Below are 25,016 nucleotides of genomic sequence, written 5' to 3'. Positions count from 1 at the left end.
CGAACTTACATTTCACGCAGACAGTTTCATGATTTTGAACTTCACATTCTTCGCCAGCATCGCAGGGGTTGCCCGATCGACAGGGATCGACGCAAACACCGTTGATACAGGACCGTTCCGAAGGACATTCGTTACTATGTCTACATCCGAGTTCTGTAAGTTGTAAAATAATTGTCTTAGTTATGGTCAAAATCACAGTGACGCTTTTGAATGGCACTGAAATAAAAACGAATCTCGATGAATCGAGTATGAGGTTCGCTACAATCAATAGAGCCAATTTTTCCTTTGGATATGCTATTGACTAAAATGCAATCGTTGTACATGCAAGAAAAGGAAAAAAGCTCTTACACGTATTTTGTTTCATGAGGCACACGAAAAGCAGTTGAGCTGAGCTCATAAGCAAACAGGTTAGTATGTATGATATTCCCAATTTCACCATGTATTAAAATAAGTGTTGCTTATATAAATTAATCTACATGATCCCAGAGTAGGGCGAGGCGGTGCACATGCAAACCGAATACATTTGATGAGATAATACAAGAGTTTTTTTCATACATAGATACACACTACGAGGTATTATTCCCTTCCCTTGATTTTCACTTAATAACCGCTACGTACTACACAGTCGATCAGTCTATACACTCTGATAGAAAGAAGAGGAAAATTGATGGATCTCTGATCTCAGAAGAGTTTATCATGCGGCTGCAGTGGTCTGATCTGCAGTAGGGTGTCTCTGTGTGGGAGCCATTTGGTGACACACGCTCCTTTTATCACAGCACAAAAGACGCCGAGAACGGTAGAGAGGGTGATGAACCAAACGATACGATAATGAGAGCATTGCCAATGTCAAATTCCAGTTCGATTGTATTTTTTTCTGTTCAATTCTAATGAGACAAACACCAGCTCCGATCGGTACGTGGACTAGCAGTGCGGCACCAGCAAAGCTTCCGTGAACATGACGAATCTTGCGAACGTAGAAAGGACAGACTTTACTACGGAGAAGACACAGCTCACTCGCAAATGCAATCAGATCGAAGTGAAGAAAGAGGACCTAAATGGACAGGATGAGAAGTCTAAACATGTCGTCTACCAAAAGGACAGGACCGCTGAGTTGCGAGTCACTGCATCCATCGAGGCACAATATACGAGAATGGTAATGAGATAAACCTCGAATCGCATCACTTCTACACTTGAGCACCCGCTTCAGTAGTGTTGCATGCGGGGTCAATCCTGTATGTCGGTGGCATGCATGTGATTGCGATCGGGAGGACTTACAGTTCAATCTAGCGTGCAGGACATGAGGATCAACCAAGGATGGGACCAAATGAGAGAAAGGAAAAGACAACCAGTTCGAAGATAATTCGCAAGTTCACCCCGTCCAATCCACGTACCGAGCCCGAGCGGCTGCCTACTAAAACAGGATAGCTAGTTGGTTGCGTTGGATGATTTTTTTTTGTGGTTTTTGATATATTACCTGATGTTTTCATACAATCAACGCTGTAACCGGTGTCGGTTTCGCTATTGCACAAGCACACAGGGGCATGGTTTACGGTTTGACAAGGAATATCCTGAGGGCAGGGATTGAACTGAACGCACGGATCGATACAGACGGTTCCACTGCATGTTTCGTTAGCGTGGCAGTCTCTCTCCGTACGACATTGAACGACTTCCATCAGTGGGCTGGCAGTCGTTCCCATTGGAAGCAGGTCGTACGGCATGGTAGCTTCTTTGGTCGGTTTTATCGTTTTGGCCGGGAATGTTGTTGTGTCCACTGTCAGCTCGGTTGTTGTATCATCTTCGTCGATGTACTCGTCACCTTCGTAGCCGGAAGTTGACAGCGGAATACTACGATCGTCCGGCAGGTTCTGCTCAGTGGTCGTAGTAATATCCTCCACAGTTGTCATACTCGTCGTGGAACTCTTCTTTCCGAAAGGAGTAACGGTGGCTTCACTTTTCTGCATGAATTCGTAGTGCTTGGACGTGGACGACAACTCGACGAAGAGATCATCGATCGGCGTGGTAGGCCGTTGGCCACCATCTGGAGTTTCCAATCCGTCTGACTTACGATCTTGTTTGGTCAGGGTATCGACATGACTGGTGGGCTTTGACGTAGTATTACTTGTTTCCGGCAACACCTTTGTAGTTCTCATAGTTTCTTGTAACGTCGTCTCAACGGTATCGTCGGTGGCTTCTGTGATAATTGTTGAATAGGCAGAGGTGGCCGTGGTAAATGCTTCATCAGTTTGATTTTCCGGAACAATAGTCGTGATACGATGAGTGGTAATAACCGACGGAACTGTTTCACTTTCACTAAAGTTATCATCGTTAACAGTGGTACTTTCATTCTCGACGGCAGCATTGACCGTAGTTAACGATGCGGTAATTTCATCTGATGAATCGTATGCCAAAGTACTAGAGGACTGCACTTCGTTGGCTACGTTCGTGTTCACGTCATCCGACTCCACGGTGGTAAACTCGTCCGATCGATCAATTTTTTGCCCATTGTAGTACTCCTCAGGATATTCAGTCGTACTGTCAGGGAATGGCTTGTTGGAAGGGGTGCTAGTGGAACCATCCAACGCTGAGCAGCGTTTGAACGGATCCCCGGTGAAACCGGAAGGACAGGAGCAAAGAGGAAGGTGTGCTTTAACCGTGCAATGCGCCCGTTCACCACAACCAGACCTACAAGGATCAACGCAAAGGCCGACTAAACAGTGCAATTTTTCGCCGCAGTCGGAGTGCTCCGAACAGTTGACTCTCTTCATGTCTTGAATTTCTTCTCCTTCCTTTTCTTCTTTCTCAACAGCTGTGAAAGTAAGGTTTAAGTAGTTGGTGTGAGGTTACAAATAAATACATTGAGGTAAATGTCACTTAGATGGTACACAAATAATATACAAGACTGTTTTTACATTTTAAACATAGTCACAGGGGACAGATGTGATAGAACAGAACTTAGAAACAAGAACGTTAACAGTATCGTAAGGAAGACAGTGGTAGAACGATAAGGAAGAGACAATGTGAGAATAGGCAGAACGCAAAAATACAAATTTGTATGGTTTTTAAAATACTATGCGAACAAGAAAAATGGAGACGAAAATTTAAACCTATGAAAAACATGGCGAAGTCATGTTACACGAACAATTTTGATTATTTACAACAAACCATGCTCCGATTTGAACTCGATGCTAGTAACAATGGAACATTGAGCATTGAAGTTCAAAATAAAAGCGCAAATGAACAAAAAGGTAGATAGACAAACGAGACGTAGAGAGACAGATTGACAGATAGACAGATGAAGTGACAGATGCAATACGAAATATAGACAGGACAGGCAGATATTGAGGCTGCATCAGAGAATCGCAGATAAATAGAGAGAAACGCATTGAATGTTGCCTTTTATTGCTATCAGCATGTACCAAGGTGTGGTTTGCAATGTTGGTGAATGTTTTTCATCCCGTTGTAACTTTTGCTGATACTGCCATAAACGTTCAGCAAGTGCTTTTTTTAGAAACAGATGAGGAAAAAATTATTGCACATGTTTTACTGTTTTCGTATCTATGTAATACGACAGGTATTTGCTGCCGTCAAGGAAGGTTGGGTGGGACTGGCCGGGATTGGTGAGAGGACCAGAGATATGTAATGGAGAATCGATAAGGCATATGAGCATGTGTGAATGATTGAGCATAACTTTCAACAGCGACCGTCATTGTGTGGACTATTGGACAAATTATTATCCATACGTAACACCATCAGCACTTAAAAACAGTGCACTCGGTGGTGTTCCAACTATGCCATTGCTTCAACATCGACAAAACGACCAAAGTTGTGGCTGACAGAGACTTGAGCAAGCTGATAGCAAAAGACAGTTAAGAGATAGTCGAAACATGAAAAAGATGAGAGGAAAAATTTGAAAGATTGTAGCACAGTCGAATAAACAAATCCCAATAATGTGTTCAAGATATCACTTTAGCAATTCCACAATATACATCTTTAAAGTCCAAGTTGATGAAAATGAAAAGCAGAAGGAAGAAGACATAATAAAGGAGATCGTTAACGCAACGACTGTAACAAATATCGAAAAATTATTGATGAAAACAAAAAACGATGCAAAATACAGAATAATTGTATTGGATGGGTGTTTACAGTGATTTGAGAAGTACGCTCTGTTAAAAGAAAAACGTTCAGGCTTACAACGAAGTACAGAAAAGAGAAGATAAAATGGACTAAAAGATTAACAAAAACCCTAACAAGGAGAGTGGTGTAGAGGCATCCTTTCGAATAGATTCGTTGGCAATTCGTGATATTTCATGTCGGGAGGAAGTCAGAAGAGATAAAATAAGTAGAAAGAGAAACAGTGAAGAGTGAAACATGTAGCGGAAATGATTCGGAAGTAGAAGAGGTCGGCTATTGATCAATGCGCTAGTCGCCACTAAACGAACAGAAACAGAGAGGAGTGGTGGTTTGGATTTGTGTTCATGTTACCTTTCAAACATCCGTGCCGTGCATCTTTAACGAATCCGGGCGGGCAGAATTTACAGATTGGTTTGTGATCTTCGACATAGCATGGCGTATCGTCGGCACAAGTGGTCGTCTCGCACGGATTAACGCACTGGTAGTTGCGGCAGGCCAGCCCGTCCGGACATCCGCTATCGCGAAGGCAGATCGACAGCGATGGACTGCAGTCCTTCATGCACACGCACGTCGGCCTGTGGTCCATCACAACGCAGGCCTTGTCGTCCGGGCAGGGGGCCGCGCGCGTACCGGTGGCAAAGCACGGATTGACGCACCGGCCCTCGAGGCAGGCCAGATTGGAGGCGCAGCCGTCGTCGCCGAAGCACTCGCGCTTCTCCGGCGCGCACACCAGCTCGCCACTGTCATTGACGATGAAGCCGTGTGCGCAAACGCAGCTGGGCCGGTGGCGCCGCGAGACACACTTCTTGTTGGGGTCGCAAGCGAACGGGGTCGGCACCGTGCACGGGTCGCTGCACTGTCCGCTAGCGTCGCAGCGCAGACGTTCGTGGCAGTCGCCGTCGGTCTCGCACGCCACCGTCACTATCTTCGGATCGTTCGGTCGCGGGGTGGTGCGCACTTCTTCGCACTTGGGGTCCGGTTTACATTCGACGTTCGGGCGGCCGATGTAGCAGCTCGGGCACGAGCACCGTGGCCGGTGCAGCACCGTCTGGCAGAGCGCATTGTCGCCGCAAGCGCCCCGCAGCGAGCACGGGTCGGAGCATTTGCCTCCTATGCAGGCCTTATCATTGGCACATTGCAAATCGTTTGCGCAGGATTCGTCTAGAGGTGTTGTTGTGATGATAAGTGGATTGGTTGGTAAGTGGTGGTGGTTGAGGTGGTGGTTTCGTTCGGTAGAGAATGGGCGGAGGATGCAGTTTGCTCGTCCACTTTCGTCGCCTATCCGCTAGTATAAACCACTGAACTGTTGGCCAAAAGTTGTACGCGATGTGTCGAAGAGAGGAGAAAACCGTACCCTGACAAAATCCTAGAGCTCATGCCTTTTGAGCAGTCCATTGCGTAGGCGCATTCCTGTTGCACTGTTTCGGGATGTTTACGCAACAGTATACGGAAGAGATAGCAAACGTCTCTGGAAATGGTCGCATGGCAGCCCACCATATCCCGGGAATGGAAATGTTGCGAAATTATTTCAAAAGCATAGCACAGACAGATCGTGAACGACTTGAAACGGGAAACAACAGCAGGGAATTGACCTGCCGCCAACAGGGTCTCGATGGATGCCAGATGGTCGCGTAAGGAACTGTGGTGACGGTGGTTCCGAAACCGATCAACGCTGTATGGCTAATCGTATCGGTCGCTGATCGTATACTCTCACAATAGCAATTACATCCAACACACATGCGCTCTGCCCGGGGGAAATAGGTTTAGAAGTAACAGGGAAAACACAGGTGGAGGATAATAGACATGAACGGGACAAAATAGGAAACCTTCCGTTAACAAAAGGAGATGGCCAGAGGGTAGAGAAAGGGTGAGACTCCGACTGAGGAGACTAGAAGGAGTTGGGTGAGACAATTTTATCGGCACTGTCCTAGTAGTCGATCGAATTGGAAGTACTAAGCGCAAGGTATGCGCTCCAAATCAGTTTATATTCTTATATATGTACAGATGAGGTACAAGCTCATTCACATACTTTAACATACTTTTAGTAGGAGATGAATAAACACACACATACACGCGAGGGATAAAAAAAGTCGAATGAAATTTCATCATACTTGAAAAAGCTTTGGGGAAAAAGCAAAAAGATTTGCAGAAGAAACGGAGACAATAAAAGAAGAAGAAAAGTAGAAAAATAGATAGCAATATAAGGAAAAGAGATAGCGATTAAAAAAGAAAATAAGAATAAACAAAGAAAAAGGAAGACAAGAGAGAAACGAAATGGATAAAAAGAAGATTGAAAATCAATTTGGATACTAGGAAACAAGTGCAAAACAAACCAATATTTGTGTGTTTTTGAGTAAAACTTGAATAAAAGTTGTATTACAAAATTTTAAAAAAGTATATAGTGAACAAAAATGAAAAAAAAAACAAAACAAACAAAAATCGCAAACCCGTACGTAACCCAACTTTGTTTACACATACAAAACCCGAGGCCTAACACGTGCAAGTAGTGAACTATATGTGAGAAGTGTCCCGTCCACAGTTCCCAATCTGGCAAGAAGCAATTCAATAGAGAGAGGAGGGTAGGTAAAAAGTGAAAGAGATAATGAAAAGTAGAACTACGGCAACGGATATCCTTTGAAATAATTTCTTATCCATTCGCTGGACTGGGTGGGGTGCGATACGCTACGTACAAATATTTGGTAACAGGCTCAGCATTAATCGAATCAAAGACAATGCACAACAAATGCTGCAAACACACGTTGGATATGGTACACGTGGTAGAAGCGCGAAATATCAAACCGGGGTAAAGATTGGGTGTTTAGCTAACTAACTAACTAACTAGCAAACTAGGCAATTGTTCGATGTGGAAACGTAAATATGTTTGTCTGTTGTCGCACGCCTCTGGCTGTCCATCTATGACAATTCGAGGACAAGACCAGTTGGACGCGAGCGAAATGGCTAACGTTAAACGAACGAAGTAAATGCAGCGCAGATTGGGTAACCGCGATGTTGACAGCGACATTTCTGAACATTAGATCGGTTTTTGGTTTGATTTAATGACAAACAAACAAACGACTCTGTATCCAGTTAGAATAAGCTCGTCCGTTAAGAAAATCGAATTAGAAAAAATAAAACCAAACAGTACAGATTCGCAAAACAGAGGATAAAGGGTGTAATAAGATATGTATATATGCAGATATATCAGTAGAATAAGTCGTGCGGTTTTTTTTGGTTGATTTTGTTTGCTGTAAATTTATACACAAGACGAAAAACACGTCGAATTACTAACCTAGGGTGTAGTGGAAGGGCTCTTATGAACCCCCATATTTTTGTTTGCCTTTTTGCGCAAGTGTACGGTGAGTAGTGTATGTTCAGACTTTGGTGTGAAATTTTGTGTGTGGGGCAACATTGCTCGAACATAACATTACATCTTTGTTTTATCACAGATCTTTAAAACAATTGCAAGAAAAAACGGCATTAAGTGGAAACTGGTACATGACAGTGAAAATATATCACAGCTTAAAGTTTCCGTATGAAACTTATTGTTTCGTCAATGTTTAACAAGTTTCGATTTCGGGTAAAAGCGTCATATTCCGCTAAGTGTACTCACATTAAACGATGTATTACACAAAAAATAAAATAGATGGATGAATACATCCATGCAATTATGCTAAATAAAGACTATCTGTATAAACTTAGGAACAATAGTGACAGATAATATTGGTTGGTGATGGGTGAATAACAGATTAGGATTTTAATTAAGTTCCGATATTAGAACAAGTCTTAGTTGTTCGAGGTGATCGCTTTTTAATCATCCGATTAATAGTTTAGAGAAGATGATATCAAAAATGGCCCATCGATCGGCACAACTGTTCCGTTGATGCCCGATCGTTGGGCATGAGAGCATATTAGAGGATGATGCGTTGAGTTTAATTGGTGAGCTTAAACGGACCTAGGAACCATTACTGTTCGCAGGACGTAGGGCGGCGAACAGTACAGGAACCTGATCCGCGTATCGTCAAAAGATACGGCAGGGTAAGTACACTCGTTTTGGTTTAAGCCAATCGGAGGGCAGGAGGTGGAAAGCATAAGTGAAGAAAATTTCGGCTTACCTTTGCGGCAGATAAACTTGGCCCCATCGCGCACACACTCTCCTTCGACGCAACCGACCGTACGACAGTCGGTATCGGTGTCTTCCTTGGTACCTGTTGAAAAGCAAGGGAAAAGATTAGTATCACTTCAGGTTGTGTTCAGGATATCGGTGTGTGTTGCGACTTACATGACATGTAGGGGTCTCCGTGCGGGTGTGTCGGTAGGCAAACGCACGACGGTGCGCCCCATTGTGTCATCCGACACACAGCGTTCGTGCCGCATGCGTACTGCTCGCAGTCGTCCTTCTTCAGCTTGCCCTCGCACAGACAACCCTGTCGAGGATCGCCGACGCAGCCCGGCTCGCAAGAACACTCGAAGCCCTGCTCGTCCTCCCGGCAGACGGTATTCTCGCCGCAAGGATTCTGAGCGCAGCTGTTCTTCTGCACCGACTGACACTCCTGGCGAGCGTTTCCGTAGAAACCGGGTGTACAGCTGCACTGCGCCTGCCGGTTCACGACACGGCATTGCGCATTGAGGCCGCAGGCACCTGGAATCAGGCACGGGTTGGTACACTTTCCGTTGGCACATTTCTTGTCCAGTTCGCAATCGTCGTTTGTCTGGCATTCGTACTGCACACATCCCACAGCCGGATCACCCTGGAAACCGTCCGGACACAGGCACAGTGAGCGGTGGTCCGAAACCTGGCAGAGCGCGTTCTTTCCGCACGCTTTTCCACCAGCGCACGGATCAACACACTTGCCGTTGGTGCATGTGCGCTCGCTCGGACAATCCACATTTGTCCGACATCCAGCCACGCAAGCGCCATTCTGGCAGAGTAGCCCCGCTGGACAGTTGCCCGGGTTGCATTTCGCTCGGCACTTGCCTCGACTGCACGTTTGTCCACAGCCACAATCCTTCAGCTGGCGGCAAGCTTTTACACAGTACATTCCATCTTCGTCGCAGGTACACTGAGCGTGACACTTTTCCACCGGTGGGCTGCACGCTACCAGCGGATTGCCGAGGTAACCGTTCGGGCAGCTGCACTGTACACCGTGATCGATCACCTTACACTCCGAGCACGAGCCACACTGGCCGAGCGTGGCGCACGGGTCTGTGCATTTCTTGTTGATGCAAGCCTGTTCGTTGGAACACTGCGTATCCGAGCGGCAACCCGCCTGACAAATGCGTCCTTCGCAGATTAGACCGCTTCCGCAAGATGCATCACTGTTGCATACCGTGCGACACGTTCCTCGTACGCACCGTTCATCGGCCAAACAGTTCTGATCGTTACGGCAAGTCTGCATACACGTCCCACTATAGCACGCCTGTCCCTTGGGACAATCGGTACGTAACTGGCAGAGCCGTGTCTCCACTCGGCAGCCAAGCCCGAACGGATCACCCACTAAACCACCCGGACAGCTGCACTGCTTCCGATGGTTGATGACCACACATTCGGCGTTTGTTCCGCAAGCGGTCGGTTCTTGGCACGGATCGGTACACTGCTGTCCAATGCAAGCCAGCTGATCAGCACATCCACTGTCCGATCGGCACCCGATCATGCACGTCTGTCCCTGGCATATTTCACCGGTACGGCAGTCGTCGTCCTTGCGGCAGATCGGTCGACACGAACCGCCATCGCAACGCTCATTGTTCAGACAGCCCTGGTCATTGGCACACACCGGCCGACACATACGATCGATGCAGGATGTTCCGTCGGCGCAGTCACGATTCTCCGTACACTGCAGGGCAGGTGCACGTACGCAACCCACCTTTGCCGTCGGACTCGGTACCATTCCAGTGAAGCAAGAGCAGCTGGCACGATGGTTGACCACGGTGCACGCCGCATTCGGTCCACACGGGCTATCCGAGCACGGATTGACACACCGGTTGTCACGGCACGTTTCGCTCGCACTGCAGTCACTGTCCGCGTGGCATCCGTACACACAGCGTCCGCTTAGACAAATGTGCCCAAGGAAGCAATCGTTATCCAGCCGACAAGTCACTACGAGGGACAGAAGAAAAAAGTATTAGCAACGAAGACTCCTTGGATCTTATCCGCAGAAAATACTTACGCATGCAGCTTCCCTGAAGACACTTCTCGTTCAGCGCACATTCCTGATCGTTTCGGCATCGTGGCAGGCACATCGATTCCTTGCAGACGCTACCGTCGACACAGTCGGCGCTCGAGGCACACGAAATCGGAACTAGAAACGGAACGAAACACACGGTATTAAGGGATGTTTTGGTGTTGTCACCACTTTTGGCTTCCCGGCACCACCCGGCGCTACTCACCTCGCACACACTCTAGAGCCGGATCGCCGGTGAATCCTGCCGGGCAGGAACACTGCTTGGCATGTGCACCCATCAGGCATTCGGCATTCATACCACACGCATTTGGTTCGTGGCATGGATTGATGCACTGCCCGTTGGAGCACACCTCGTCCTGATTACATTCGTCGGTTTCGGAGCAGGCCGCTGTGGAAATAATCGCACAACTTCGGTCAGTTTCAAGAAGGTCCACACTGGCAACTTCATTAACCCCACGTAGTCCCACATTTTCCCCTTGATTTAACAATTTCGTTAGGTGAAAAATTAATTATCAGGTGAAGATTTGACAAACTAGGTGTGAGAATGAATTAACGCTATTGTTTACTGCGATGTTGAATGTTTTGACAGTTTACTTTGTTTTTTCTAGCCGGCCTACTAGAGATCACGAAGCCGTGTGATTCGAATGACGCTTTTGTGCCGCGCAGCGGTTCTGTGAGTTTGGTTGATTGGTTGTTGATTGGTTGGCATGTTGGATAAATTGTTAACAATACTAGTAAGAGTCAACATATTACGTGTTTACTATAGTTCGGAGATAATTAAATGAAAATGAATTTAGTGGTTTTACGTTCGCGGTATCCCGTGCAATGCTGATGTTTAATTTATCAGTTGTGCTAGATGTACGATCGTTTTGCAATGAGTGATCTGTTTGTTTTCGGTTGAAAGTGTCGAAAAGGAGATTGTGGAAAAGAAGGGGAATAATCATATAGAAGTGTACTGCAAAGGAAAAACACTTATTGTCGTAGGTTGTTTGCCTTCCTGTAGGATCTGTTTACAAAAACAATGAATTTGTTCACATAAATTTGTGTTCCGCTCGGCGAAGGAACCAACACGGTGTAGCACTCCTCTTGTCATTTTCTAGCCCACCCGGAAATCACCCGAAAATCACCCGGACAGCCGAACTTACGTTTGCAGACCTGCCCGTGGCAGTAGGAATTTTCTGGGCAGTCCTGGTTGCGCTTGCAGGCCATCGCCTTCGGCTTGCAGCCATTGACGAGATCCTTCGCATCGCCGTCGTACCGCTGGCGGCAGCGGCAGTCGGCGTTATGGTTGCGTGCCGTACATTCCGCGTTCGGTCCGCAGGCCACGTTGGCGCAAACGTCACGACACTTCGATTCTCCACCCACCGTGACGCATTCGGCTGCCTCGGGACAGTCGCTATCCTGGTCGCACTCGGACGCCTTCTTGCAACCGGTCAGATACGGATCACCAACCAGTCCGACCGGGCACGAGCAACGGTACGAACCGCGGCTATTGCGACACTTGGCCCCGGGACCACACGGTTTCTCCTTGCAAAAGTCGACCAGCGAGCAGCCTTGGCGCGGATCGCCGGTAAAGCCCGGCTGACAGTAGCACACCTGCCGGTGGTTTTCCGCCGAGCAGAGCGCGTTCGGCCCGCATGGTGTTTCACTCGTTAGACAGGCGATCTTGCACGCATGATTCTCGCACATCTTGTCCGAGGAACAGTCGTCGTCGGTTTGACACTCGATCTTGCGGCAAACGCCGGTCGCATCGCGGAAGAACCCTTGCTTGCATTCACATTCGGCCGCATGGTTGCGGGCGGCACAGTCAGCATTCCGGCCGCACAGGACACGCCCGGCATTACATGCGTTACGACACTCCGAACGGCCACTCGAGTCGGTGATGCACATCTCGTCCGCATCGCAGTCTTCGTCCGAGCGGCACTTGAACTCCTGCGTACAGATACCATTGTGGCAGTACTGAAAGTCCGGGCAGGTCGTGTTCGAGCGGCACGTTGGCTGACAGACCCCCTGGATGCACAGTTGATCGTCGATGCAGTCGCGGTTGGTGGCGCACAGGGAGGAACACACTCCACCACTGCACTTCGTCCCCGTTGGGCATTGCTGATCGCTGTTACAGTACTGGAGGGGAACGCACCCGAGCAGCGGGTTGCCGGTTGTGCCCGGTTGGCACGAGCAAACGGCCAGATGGTTCTTAGTCACGCAGTTCGCACTGTTGCCGCAGGCAGCCTTAAGCGTACAAGGGTCGCGGCACCGGTACCCGATGCAGGTTTTGTCCGTCGTGCACTCGTCCGCGTTCGTACATTCCACCTTCCGGCAGGCGACCTTCGGATCGCCTCGACTCATCGGTGGACATTCGCACTGCGCCCGATCACCGAGCACCGTGCAGAGCGCATTCTCTCCGCACACACTTTCCTCGGCGCATGGATTCCGGCATTTGGAGTCCACACACACGGCCCCATTTGGACAGTCTTCGTTCGAGATGCATTCGGCGGCGCTCTTACAACCTTCCCTGACCGGATCCCCCACCAACCCGGGTGGGCAGGAGCAAACGAAGCTGCCGGGGAGGTTCTCGCAGATCGCACTCTCGTGACACTGTTGATCACCCTTACATTCATCGATGTCCTCACACTTCCCGTTCACGAAGGCATACCCCTGGTAGCAGGCGCACGATGCCTCGTGGTTTGCGATCTGACACGTTCCTCGTCCGCAATTGATTTGTTCGCACGGATTGATACACTTGTTCGAATCGTCGCTGCATACACGATCCATCGAGCAGTCCTCGTGATGGACACACTCCACCTTGAAACAACCGACCGTTTCGCGGTCCATCGCGTCGCCCAGGTAGCCGGAAGGGCAGAAGCATTCCGCCCGATGGTCCACAACCTGACACTCCGCGTTCAATCCGCACTGCTTGGTGCTGCAAGGGCTACGACATTTGCCCCCGATGCAGGCTAGCTCGTCCGTACAGTCTGTGTCTTTGTTGCATTGGTTCGGTTTGCGACAGCCCGGGCTCGTGTAAGCATCACCTACCGATCCGTCGGGGCACTGGCAGCGGTACGATCCAGGAATGTTGTCGCAAACGGCCGTCGGATGACATGGCGCTTCCGAGCACTCGTCAATATCCGCACATCCGTACGGCGTACCGATAAATCCTTTCATGCACTTGCACTTGCCTGCCTGGCAGATGCGCTGCGAAGGACAGTCGGCATCGGTCGCACACCCTGGCACGCAAACTCCGGCCTCGGTGCACACCTCACCCGGCAGACAGTTGTTGTTCGTGTAGCACACCTTGGCGCAGATATTGTTGTGACAGCGTTCACCGACGGCACACGGAGCCGTCGTTTCCGAGCAGGGCAGGCTGCATTGGTTCGCGATACACATATGCCCTGCGGCACACTGAGCCGACGATTCACAGGTTGTTGGCATACGTACACATCCCTGATCGGGCGACGGATTACCTTCGAAGCCGGCGGGACAAGAGCACTGCGGCACGTGATCCTTCGTTGTGCACAGGGCGTTCGGTCCACAAGCATTACCAGCCGCGCACGGATCCGTACACTTGAAGTCGATGCAGGCCAGTGAACCGGCGCAATCCTTACTGCTGCGGCATCCGATCGTACAGGTTCCAACGGCACACGCCTGTCCTTCGGCGCACTGGCTGTGGGCAGAACAGGGCACGGTACAAACACTACCCTGGCAGCGTTCTCCAGGTGAGCAATCGTTCGTGTTGCGACACGCAACCATACACTGGCCACCGCGACAAACATCCCCATTGCAGTCGAGATCGTTCAAACATCCGCTTCGCTGGCGTACACAACCATCCCGAGCCGATCCGGTCGCACCGGGCACGTACTTTGCCTTGCAGTTACACACCGGCGTCCGGTTAATGACGGCACACTGCGAGTTGATGCCACAAGCGCCCACGCACGGATCGACGCACTTCCCGTTGACGCAGGCACTACTCTCCGGACACTGAATGTCCCCGTTCGGGCACTCACCCTCATCCCGACAGCCGGTAAGCGGGTTTCCAATCTGTCCCACCGGGCACTTGCAGATGTATCCATCCGGACCCGGTTCGCAGGTGGCCGACGGGTGGCATGGGTTCGGCTCGCATGACTTCACCAGCGCGCACTCCACATCGGCGATCGGGTTTGCCTTGTACCCGGGCGGACACTGGCACACGGAGCGATGGTTTTCCGCGATACAGACGGCGTTCTCACCACAGGTGTCCTCCTGGCACACGTCCACGCAACTGTGCGTCATCCGGTTGCAAAGCTGGTTCGATGGACAGTCGCGGTTGTAAACACACGGTACCGACTGGCATCCTTTAGCGAGATCGTACGGATCGCCAGTGTACGAACCGGGCGGACATTGACACTGGGCCAGATGGTTGTTGGTGACGCAGATCGCGAATGGTCCGCACTGTATGCCCTCGCACGCGGGCCGACAGCCGAGCGCTCCCTCGTGCGTAACACAAGCGTCCGATTCGGCACACTCTGCGCTCGTGAGGCAGGTGTTCTGTTGCTCCGGTCGGCATCCATTACGATCGTTCGGGTTTCCGGTGTACCCGGGGAGACACTGGCAGCTTCCCTTGTGGTTTGACGAGACGCACACCGAGTTCGGCGGGCAGGTAAATTCCGTGCAAACGGCAACACACTTGAGCACCCCAACCTCATCCTGACGACAAGCAGCCACCTGATGGCAGTCGGCGTCCGTCGTGCAGTCCGGAATCGACGGTTTGACACAGGTCGACGACACCGGGTTCCAGCGGTATCCGCTCTGGCAATGGCAGACCGGTTGCTTGGCTTCGTTCAGTGTACAAGTTTCGTGCACACCGCACTCGACCATACTGCACGGGTTAACGCACGCATGCAGGCCCGTTTCGGTGACGGTACACACGTGTCCCTCCTTGCATTCGCCATCCGTGCGGCACTCGGCTACCAGCTTCGCCTCCTGCTGACATCCCACCGTAAGATCGCCGGGATTACCGACGTAGCTCGGGGCACAGATGCAAGTACTGCGATGATCGTTCGACACGCAGAGTGCGTTCGGTCCGCACTGTACCTTGCTGCAGGCGTCCACACACCGGCGCACTCCCTTGCCAAGTTGGAAGCAAATCTTCGAGCTCTCGCAGTCCGCATCGCTGTCGCACTGGCCTTCCTGAACGCACCCGGTCACACGGTCCTCCGCGTTACCGGTGTAGCCCGGTGGGCATACGCAGCGTCCCGAGTCGCAAGCTGCCCGTGGCCCACACGTGGTCTTCGCACATAGATCCCTGCAGACACCCCGCTCGCAGCTATATCCCGGCGGGCACTGCAGGTTCTTGCCGCACTGGCAGCGTCGCGGATTGTCGCACACGCTCTTCTCGATGGCCGAACACATGACGAACGGATTTCCACCAAAGCCCGGCCCGCACCGACAATCGAAGCTACCGGCCGTATTGATGCACAGTGCGCCCTCGCCGCAAACACCCGGCGACGAGCACTCGTCCACATCCCGACAAGCAACGTATGGATTGCCACTGAACCCACCCGGACAAACGCACTCCGCGGTGGTAAGCGTTTCGCGACATTCCGCATTCGTACCGCAACGCATCCGGGCGCACATGTTCCGCTGCTGGGGCTCGCACAGTCCGTACGGGTTGCCCGAGGTTCCCGGGTTGCAAATGCACACGTTCTGTACCACACCGTATTCGCAGTGGGCATTCTGCCCGCAGGACGGTTCACAGGCGGGCGATGAAACCGCTAGAGGGAAACAGAAGCATAACAATAGATTAGTATCGGAAAAAACATCTCGCAGACTTTGCTGTACTTGTTGTGTTTGGTCGGATACTTACGTGGCATACAGATGAGCTCCGGATTTCCGACAAAGTACGGTTCACAGATACATTTGCCACTGGTACCGTCGCAGGTTGCTCCAATGCCGCACACCACGCCGTCGCACTTGTGCTTACAGCGTCCGTTGATGCACACTTGTGGATCGGCACATGGGCGGCTGTTGGAACACTGATCTGTCGTACAGGAACCACCCGGGAATGGGTTACCCATCTCACCCGGTGGACACTTGCAGGTTGGACCAGCGCTTGACACGATGCACATTGCACCCTGACCGCACATATAACCTTCACATTCTGTAGATGATAAAAGAAACAAGGAAATTGTGAGTTTTAATGTTGCTATAAAGATAGGACGTAAACGAATTGACAGTAGTGGAACTAAGCTTTACTTCTCATTTCAGAACTCAATGGCTACAAAATTCTACTATTTCTGCTTTGAACTATGGGTGGCCATACTGATAAGGAAAGATCCAGATTTGCTGCAGAGAGTTTCTATAGTGACGTTCCACGTGCCAGGTATAAAAAGCGGCCACTTACGTGATACACAGTCTCCATTTGGTCCCTCGACGAACCCGCCTCGGCAGCGGCACCAGGCGGCATGTTTTTCCGGCTCGCAGAATGCATTCGCTCCGCAGAGTAGACTCGCACACGGGCTGACACAGGTGCCACGTTCGCAGGCCAGCGTTTCGGCACAATCCTCGTTCCGGCGGCACTGGCTCTTGACCGAGCCTTGCTCCAGGATGCAGCCACCCTTGTACGCATCGCCGACCATTCCGTTCGGGCAGATGCACTTGTAGCCACCCTTTTGGTTCACACACTGCGCCCCGTACGCGCACGGACTGTTGGCGCACTCGTCCTCGTCAACGCATCCGGTCAGTGGATCACCCTTGAAGCCGACCTCGCACATGCACTGCGGCGGGTCGGAGGGTGTGCAGCGCGCATTGATACCACAGGGGAACCGTTCGCACGGGCTCTTGCACCGATTGCCATCGTAGGCGTCCATGTAGTAGGGCGGCGGACAGATACACTCACCCGGCTGAACGCACTTCTCGTTCGCACCGCACTCCCGGTCGGCCGCACAGCGCTTCTGGGCGAGCGCACACAACCCATGGTACGGATCACCCGAGTACCCGAGCGGACACTTGCACTCATAGCCACCGATCGTGTTTAGGCAGATGGCGTCGTATCCGCACACCTGCTGGCCCTCGCCACACTCGTCAATGTCCTCGCAGTGGCCATTTGGTTGCGTCCGGAAGCCCTTGGGACATGCGCAGTAGCTAACGCCGCCGGTAATGGAGATGCATTCTGCCCCACCAGGACACTTGCCGTCCGGTGAGCAACTATCGAGCACGCAGTTGCCCTCCACCAGCTTGTACGGTGCGGCACACCGGCATTCGGCACTGTTGCACTCGTCGCACGACTGGTACGGATTGCCGTTGAATCCGTGCGGACACTGACATTCGTAGCTGCCCGGTAGGTTCTTGCAGAGCGCGTTCACACCGCAAGCCGCCTTCGAGCCATCCGCACACTCGTCCACGTCCCGGCAAACACCCTTCGCGTCCCGTCGGTAACCCTGTCCGCAGATGCACACACTGTTGCCGCTGTACACGTCCTGGATGCACTTTTCGCCGACTGGGCAGGGGTTGTTGTCACCGCAAGCATTCAGCGCCGACTTGGAACATCCGCCGGAGTACGGATCGCCCGAGCTGCCCCCTGGACACTGGCATGTGTAGCCACCGGGCAGGTTCGTACAGACCGCCCCGCTGGGGCACGGGTTTCCACCACACTCGTTTATGTCCACACACTGACCCGGTTTGCCAGTGTAGCCTTCACTGCAGAGACACTGCGCGCCACCACCCGCTACCAGCATGCAGTGGGCGTTCGGGCCGCATGTGACCTTCTCGCACGGATGTCGACAATCGTTGCCCACGTTCGGTTCGGGACAGAGGCACCGTCGATGCTGATCGCACACGGCATTCCCGGGGCAATCGGCGTCCTTGGTACAGGCGACCACACTCACGCAGCGCACACTCGCGTCCGGATCCGGCACGGAGCCCGGCGGACAGCTGCACTCATGCGAACCGTCCAGATTCTTGCATATCGCATTGACTCCACAGGCACCCGGTCGACTGCATTCGTCCACGTCGAAACATTGCCGCGTGGCGTCTCCGGTGAACCCGGGTGGACAGTTGCAGCTGTAGCTTCCCGGGTGGTTGGTGCAAATCGCTCCAACCCCGCAACGCCCATTCGGACCCTGCCCCCGGTCGCACTCGTCGATGTCAACACACCCGGCCCCGATGTCGGCCGGATTGAACGTCCACCCGTCCTCGCAGATGCAGAACGCCTCCTGGCCTTCCGCCTTGCAGTACGCGTTCGCACCGCACTTGACGTCTGCGCACGGTGGCTTGCACTGGATGCGGGGCGGCGTACCAATGTACCCCGCCTCACACTCGCACCGGTACGAGCCGGGCACGTTCACACACACCGCCGACGGACCGCACACAGCACTAGCACTCGCGTTCCGACCGCGACACTCGTCCACGTCCGCGCACACCGAACCCTGCGGCTCGAACCCGTCCTGACAGAAGCACTGACCCTCGATGCACTCCGCGTTGTTGGTGCAGTCGAACGCGGTTGTGCACAGCACGTTCACGTCCGCCTGCTCGCAGGCGATCTTCGCATTCGGCCGCCCGCGGTATCCTTGCGGGCATAGGCAGTTATAGCCGGGCGAGGCGTTCTCGCACACCGCGTGCTCACCGCACGGCTTCTCGTACGCCGTACACTCGTCGATATCGACGCACCCCCGGAACGGATCGCCCGTGTATTCTGGTTTGCATGAGCAAATAAAGCTACCAACCGTGTCCGTGCATATCGCATTTTCCCCGCATGGATTATCAAGGCATTCGTTTACATCTAGAAGGTGGAAACAGAATCATGTACGTGTGCGTGTGTGTGTGTGTTTGTGCGCGGATGTGCGCGTGTGGAGTGTAGGTGGTGGGTGTTGGTAATGTTGAACAATGCGAGATTAGTGGATGAAGCTAAAGCAGGTGGATGAACCATGCCCCGATGACTGATCGCTTGGGATCGCTCGAGAAGAGGATAGCGATCTAATTGAGGATGCAAATTCTATGGAATACCTAATACTTGATTTTGCAGAATACGAAAATTGAATTAAAAAGAAGGATTTTTTTTCTTGAGAACGAAAATGTTATGGCAAGCTTTTCATTTGATTTTCAGAATAGGAAAATTGAATTGAAATAGAATGATTTCTGTAGGCACTAGGCAAACGAATTTCAATTTCATTCAAACGATAGTTTCTTATATCGTTTCGCTAATTGTTTATTAATTGGTGGAATATGTTAAAATAAGTTTTGAAATTTTGAGCGGATCATAAATTGATATAGACGTTATCGAATTTCCTTAATTTCAGAACGGATTCTTTTCTAACTCAGTGATCCACGAAAGAAGTCCTTCAATTGTTTAGTGTTATACAGACTTCAATATTGCCATATTTTTACCATTTCCGAGTTAAGGATAGATTGTATTATAAAAAAACAATCAAATCAAAATTTCACATTGAATTAAGAATAGATATCTAAAGATTTGTTTTAAGTTTCGTTGTAGTAAATGCTATACTTGACTAATTTAAATATAGTAACATTATCCTCATGTTATCCTCTTTTCCAGCGTATATCCACCACCGGTCGGTCATCGTGAGCTGCACTGGTTGCGGGAAAAATGGAATGGAAAGCAAGCGAGATGTCAACTAACTTTTGCAGAACAGTTCCCCGCGTCCTTCGTATCCCTGCGGACACAAGCACTTGTACGAGCCTGGGAAGTTGATGCATTTGGCGTTCTCTCCGCAAGCGTGCGCTTTCGCGCATTCATTGATGTCCGTGCACTGGCCGTTGTCCGTTTCCGTCAGCCCGGCCGGGCAGCTACACCGGTAGCCGCCCGGTGCGTTGGTACAGACGGCGCCCTCCGCGCACGGATTGCCGGAACACTCGTCAACGTCTGTGTCGGGTGGTTGGTGGTTGCGTGTACGCAGGTGTAGTGTGTGATGAAGTTCGACATGATGATTCCGTTTTGAATTGTTTTGAGTTTTTTTGTGGTGGTCGATTCGGTTTCGGTTAGTTAGCAGGCAGTGGTTGGCGTATCAGTGCCCGGTATTTGCCCGTGTCCGGTGGTTGTGTCCACGTGGTTGCGTGTATAATATGATATTGATGCCAGTTCCGTGTTGTTGATGCAGTGTGCCGTATGCGCGCCGGCCGATAATAGCAGCGAATGCGAATTGAAAGTTAGAGTTTCGAAATGCGTTAGCAGTGATTAGACCGGGATGAGTTTACCATCGCGAACGAACCGGGCTACCGGCCCGAACAAACCCGTTCGCAGAACAAACCTTCGTCGAGCCATCGAGGTTCGGAACTTGGTTTTCAAGTCCCAAAGCCCTCGGGGCGCCACACTTACCTTGACAGTCCGTCATCGGATCGCCGGAAAATCCTTGCTGACACTCGCATCGGAAGCTTCCTACCTCGTTTCGGCAGAGCGCGTTCCGCCCACACGGTGATCGTGCACATTCATCGTAGTCGAGACAACCCTGAGCCGAGCGTGCGTCTCCGTCGAAGCCTTGCGGGCAGTCGCAGCGATAACCGCCCTCAAGGTTCGTACATATGGCACCTGGTCCGCAAACGCCGGGCTGAACGCACTCGTCCACATCGACGCAGCCGTTGTACGGATCGCCGTAGAAACCTTCCCGGCACTGGCAGGTGTAGTTGCCGGGCAGGTTCACGCACTCCGCGTTCAGGCCGCACGCTTGCGGATCCACGCACTCGTTTATATCTGTCCCGGGCGCGAGAAAGAGAGAAAATCGGTGTGTCAAGCTGAGTTCGACCCATTCGGCTTCCATCGCCCTTACCTGTGCACCGTTCTTCACCGTCACCCTCGAAGCCGGGTTTGCATTTGCACACAAAGTGCGCTGGTAAGTTGCAACACTCGGCATTCTCCACGCACCGCTGGGCGATGTTTGGATCCTGGCACTCATCGATATCTGTCGATTCAAACAAGGAAGTTAAGGTACTGAGCCGAGATCCTGTGATTTGCCACAATTATCGCTTACCTTCGCAGTGAAGACCATCGCCCTGATAGCCAGGGAAGCACGTACAGGTGAAGCTACCAAGGGTGTTTGTACAGTGGGCGAAAACGTCACACGGTCGATATTTACATTCGTTTTCATCTAGCAAAGGGAAACAGTTGAGGATTAACAAAAAGCACTTTTATCGCTATAATCGTCTGAAAGAAGGCACAGTCGATGTTAAATTGTTTGTAAAGCAGGTAATTAAAACTGGAATCCAAATTGGCTTAATTATCATGGTGCTTTTACACGATTCATTCGATGAGAACGTCCTTCCGAATGACATGGTATAAGCCACCAGCACATCATCGGGATGATAAATGTATCTTTCATGCGTTTTAGATTTCCTTTCGGACGGGAAACAGATGAATAGGTCGTAACCTGCATGTTTCCTGTGTTATCTATTCAATCATATGACCATCAAAAATTGCCTCGATACCTTGGAACCAGGTAATTTGACACAATCGATAATTTAATTCATTGTTTACGTCACTACACCGTCTTCAGGATCGTGCTCGTGATTGATGAATGTGCATTCGGTGTCCGAAATCGTTTGAAGGTTGGTCAATGCAAGAGAGAAACGTCTTGCCTGTACGACTTACCCGGAACTTGGCAGTTGCAACCACCAAAGCCATCATTGCAGTGGCATTGGCCGTCTAAGCACACTCCATTCGAGCAAGCTGTGCCGTCTTTATCACAATCGTCTGCAAGAAAAAAAGGAAAACAAGGAATTATTTGCATTTGAGTGCCATCATTAAACGGCCTCTCGCCAGTAGTGTCCCGTCATCGTCCACCCGGTGACGGCATACTTACTTGTACATTTTAACTTATTCCTAAGCTCATCGGAGCCCATGTAGCAATCCGATGTACCATCACAAAGTTTGGACAGCTCATACAGCTGCAGGTAGTCTGTGGATTCGTTGACTTGGCAGCCGAAATAGCCATCCTCAAGGTTGAGAAAGAATACCTCGTGCTTCAAGCCGAAGATTCCCACGTGCTTGCGTGAGGCGGACAGTTGTGAGTTTGCCTGTTAGGAGAGGAGGAAATGAAAGAACACCATTAGGAATGTTGTCATGGTAAGGAGATGTCTGCGTGGATGGGGATCGTGTTTCATGAAACATGTTGTTTAATTGAATGAGGGCTATTTATTCGCAAGGGATACATTTCTATGTCAAACGGAGCATGTATGTTGGCAAGGCATGTGCACCCAAAAAAACACGGGAACCGGTTCACAGCCTGTCCGTTACCCTTCTCCCATCTTAATCCCATCCCAGTTTGGAGTGGACCACCAAGAACGTGGCCAAAGTTGTTTGCTTCCATTCAAAGTTTGTTATGTTTTTGTTCTCTCTACCACACGGAAGGTGCTGAAGCGTAACCACAGAAGCTTTGTGGTCTTCCCGGATCGCCAACGCCGTAAAATCAAATCAAATAGACGCCCGCAGCAAGGATGATTCGTCCAATTTACCATAGCCCTTGCGACAGTGATGGTGTTCTCGCAATCGTACGATCTAGCAGCGTATTTCGAGCATGATCGCATTTTGTTACTAATGTTGTTTTCTTCATTCTACTTTAAGTCACTTTTGGATGCGTCCCGAAATAAAATTTCAATTTAAGCTCGTTCCATTGGGGTTTCCGAACGAACGATGCTGGAGGACCACAAATTAATATCCGGATCGCAGGAGCTCGAGGGAAAGCCACCCCCGGTGTGTTGGGCCGTTTGGGTACTGCTGGGGCAAGTAATGTGTAATGGCAGCAACCCACGATCAGCCTCACTGTCACGCACTGGGTGGCACTCGAACGGCACCGGCTGAACGTCGCAACGAGACGAGAGCGAACAGTGCGTAAAGAACATTCCAACAATTACCCAGCTAATGTTGAACGGTCGAAAAAGGACTGACAACGATGACGCGTACAAAATCCGATGCCTCACGTTCGACGGTCGTTGCCGCAGGGGAGGCCCGTTCGTCAATCGGCTTTTTTCCCTATTGTGGCCCACACGGTTTCCCTATGTGGCTTGCGGGGCCCTCGAAAGTTATGTCCGACGAATAGAGTTCGACTGTGTGGCCAAGTGTGGCTCCCAGAGACGTCGCTCCAAGGGAATGCGCCCATAACGGTCTACGAGCGGATTTCGATTGTGATTCAAGTCCACTGCCAAAATAGGAAAGAATCCGAACGATGGAGCCGTTCGGTGCGTTCTCACAGAAGCTTCTACTTTCTGGCCTACACAAATGGGGCTTTCTCTGGCTGACATCTAAATAGGCCTATCATGCCAGCGGGGAACTCAACCATTGCAATTCGTTGATCGCCTAGAGAACCCGTCACGTGATACAATGTTGTATGTAGGGTGCGTGAATCGGTAGGAAATGGATCCAATTGTCCATTGTAACCTTTCATGTCAAAGTCCATTGATCCTGCGGAGCAGTTTCGGACAAGAAGCAGGAAGCAATCGCAAGCGCCATGTTGACCTGCATGGTTCTTGATCGCGATTGCGAAATTATATTTATTATGTATATTATTCTTTCACGCTTGATTCAAACGGAGCTCACAGGACCGGAATATCGGAGGCACCAGATGAAGGCCGATAATTGTGTTTGAAGAGTCATAAAACTCATAATCGAGATTGAATGTGAGAAGCGAGGAGGAAGAAACAACTTCTTGACACCTAGCAGCTAGAAATTGCCATGCTATTACCATGCAGAGGCCCAACCGGGGCGGAGATCCAGGAGCCATAGCATCCTTGATTGAACTTGTTAGCAAAATACACGCATACGCACTCATCGTACCGGTTATACACCGACCGTTCCCTTTATTACACTGGTCCTACGAGTTGAACACGATAAAAGGTTTACACGCGCGGAAGGATAATGATTGGAATTCGATGGTTCTGATGATGGGGTACTATTTACTTAAACGTCAAGTTTAACACTTGAGCAGAAGCCACCAAACAGCAAACTCGTCTCCATCGGTTAGGCTTGCTGGCGACGCTGGTTTAATAATACGGCGAGTCTAATAAATGGCAGGTGCAACTTTTATACGCTTTTAAATGTACGCGAAATGTTGAAGGAATGAAATAAAAAAAAAACTGGCTGTACAAGTACACTTTGCATACGACTTATACGACCCAGAACTATTGCGTTTAAATTACGACTCATGACTTTGCAGTCAGTTGCGGACGGTGCTAGTGTAACTTATAATTTTGACTTCACCACGAACCGTAGAAAAAAGAGTTCCATATTTGTTTTTTGTTTTTCATTTCAGTGAGAATCAAATCTTAAGGAGCTAGGTTCACGTGTATGCCGGGTTTTATTGGTCGATCTGTAAATTGATTCATATCCCATTCTATGCCATTGGAAAATTATTCCAGACTCGTTCGGCACAGAACCGAAAACTAACAGGTTTACAATGCCCACGCCAAAGGCCCTCAGCTCCCTAGGTCAGCCGCTCGATGATGGATTGCTCACTATAGGGTTGTTTTGGTGCGAAGATTTATAGAACGTACCATAAACCTCTTGCCGGGATCGTAGACATGTTGATTTATTATTCGTTTAGCATTTGCAAGACCAAATCGCCTTGGTCTCATGTTAACAATCACTTTTATCGCCCTGGCAGTGGTGGTGGTGGTGGTGGTGGGGGTGATGCTGGTGATGAGTTCGAAATCGCACATGCTAAAGAGCATAAATGGTTTCGTTGGCAACATGGAAGCAGATTTTAGAGAGCGACCGAAGGGAGCGGCCGT

General features: G+C 50.5%; 1 protein-coding gene across 1 annotated transcript in view; it reads right to left on the bottom strand.

Moving 5' to 3' along the window:
• Nucleotides 1-25,016, bottom strand: part of LOC131266082 (uncharacterized) — a 127,344-nt gene that overhangs the window by 61,790 nt on the left and 40,538 nt on the right. The window contains exons 3-18 of the mRNA XM_058268435.1: nucleotides 22,094-22,307; nucleotides 21,883-21,984; nucleotides 21,266-21,382; nucleotides 21,065-21,196; nucleotides 20,617-20,988; nucleotides 19,921-20,163; nucleotides 16,687-19,062; nucleotides 16,150-16,443; nucleotides 11,456-16,057; nucleotides 10,516-10,698; nucleotides 10,296-10,427; nucleotides 8,411-10,225; nucleotides 8,244-8,336; nucleotides 4,483-5,292; nucleotides 1,475-2,806; nucleotides 10-153 (exon numbers count right to left, since the gene is read on the bottom strand). Of these exons, the coding sequence (XP_058124418.1) occupies nucleotides 10-153; nucleotides 1,475-2,806; nucleotides 4,483-5,292; nucleotides 8,244-8,336; nucleotides 8,411-10,225; nucleotides 10,296-10,427; nucleotides 10,516-10,698; nucleotides 11,456-16,057; nucleotides 16,150-16,443; nucleotides 16,687-19,062; nucleotides 19,921-20,163; nucleotides 20,617-20,988; nucleotides 21,065-21,196; nucleotides 21,266-21,382; nucleotides 21,883-21,984; nucleotides 22,094-22,307 (12,961 nt within the window). The remainder of the gene's footprint in view (nucleotides 1-9; nucleotides 154-1,474; nucleotides 2,807-4,482; nucleotides 5,293-8,243; nucleotides 8,337-8,410; nucleotides 10,226-10,295; nucleotides 10,428-10,515; nucleotides 10,699-11,455; nucleotides 16,058-16,149; nucleotides 16,444-16,686; nucleotides 19,063-19,920; nucleotides 20,164-20,616; nucleotides 20,989-21,064; nucleotides 21,197-21,265; nucleotides 21,383-21,882; nucleotides 21,985-22,093; nucleotides 22,308-25,016) is intronic.

The sequence above is a fragment of the Anopheles coustani genome, chromosome 2 (genome assembly GCF_943734705.1).
Source record: "Anopheles coustani chromosome 2, idAnoCousDA_361_x.2, whole genome shotgun sequence".
Taxonomy (NCBI): Eukaryota; Metazoa; Arthropoda; class Insecta; order Diptera; family Culicidae; genus Anopheles; species Anopheles coustani.
This window is presented reverse-complemented; position numbering and strand designations above follow the sequence as displayed.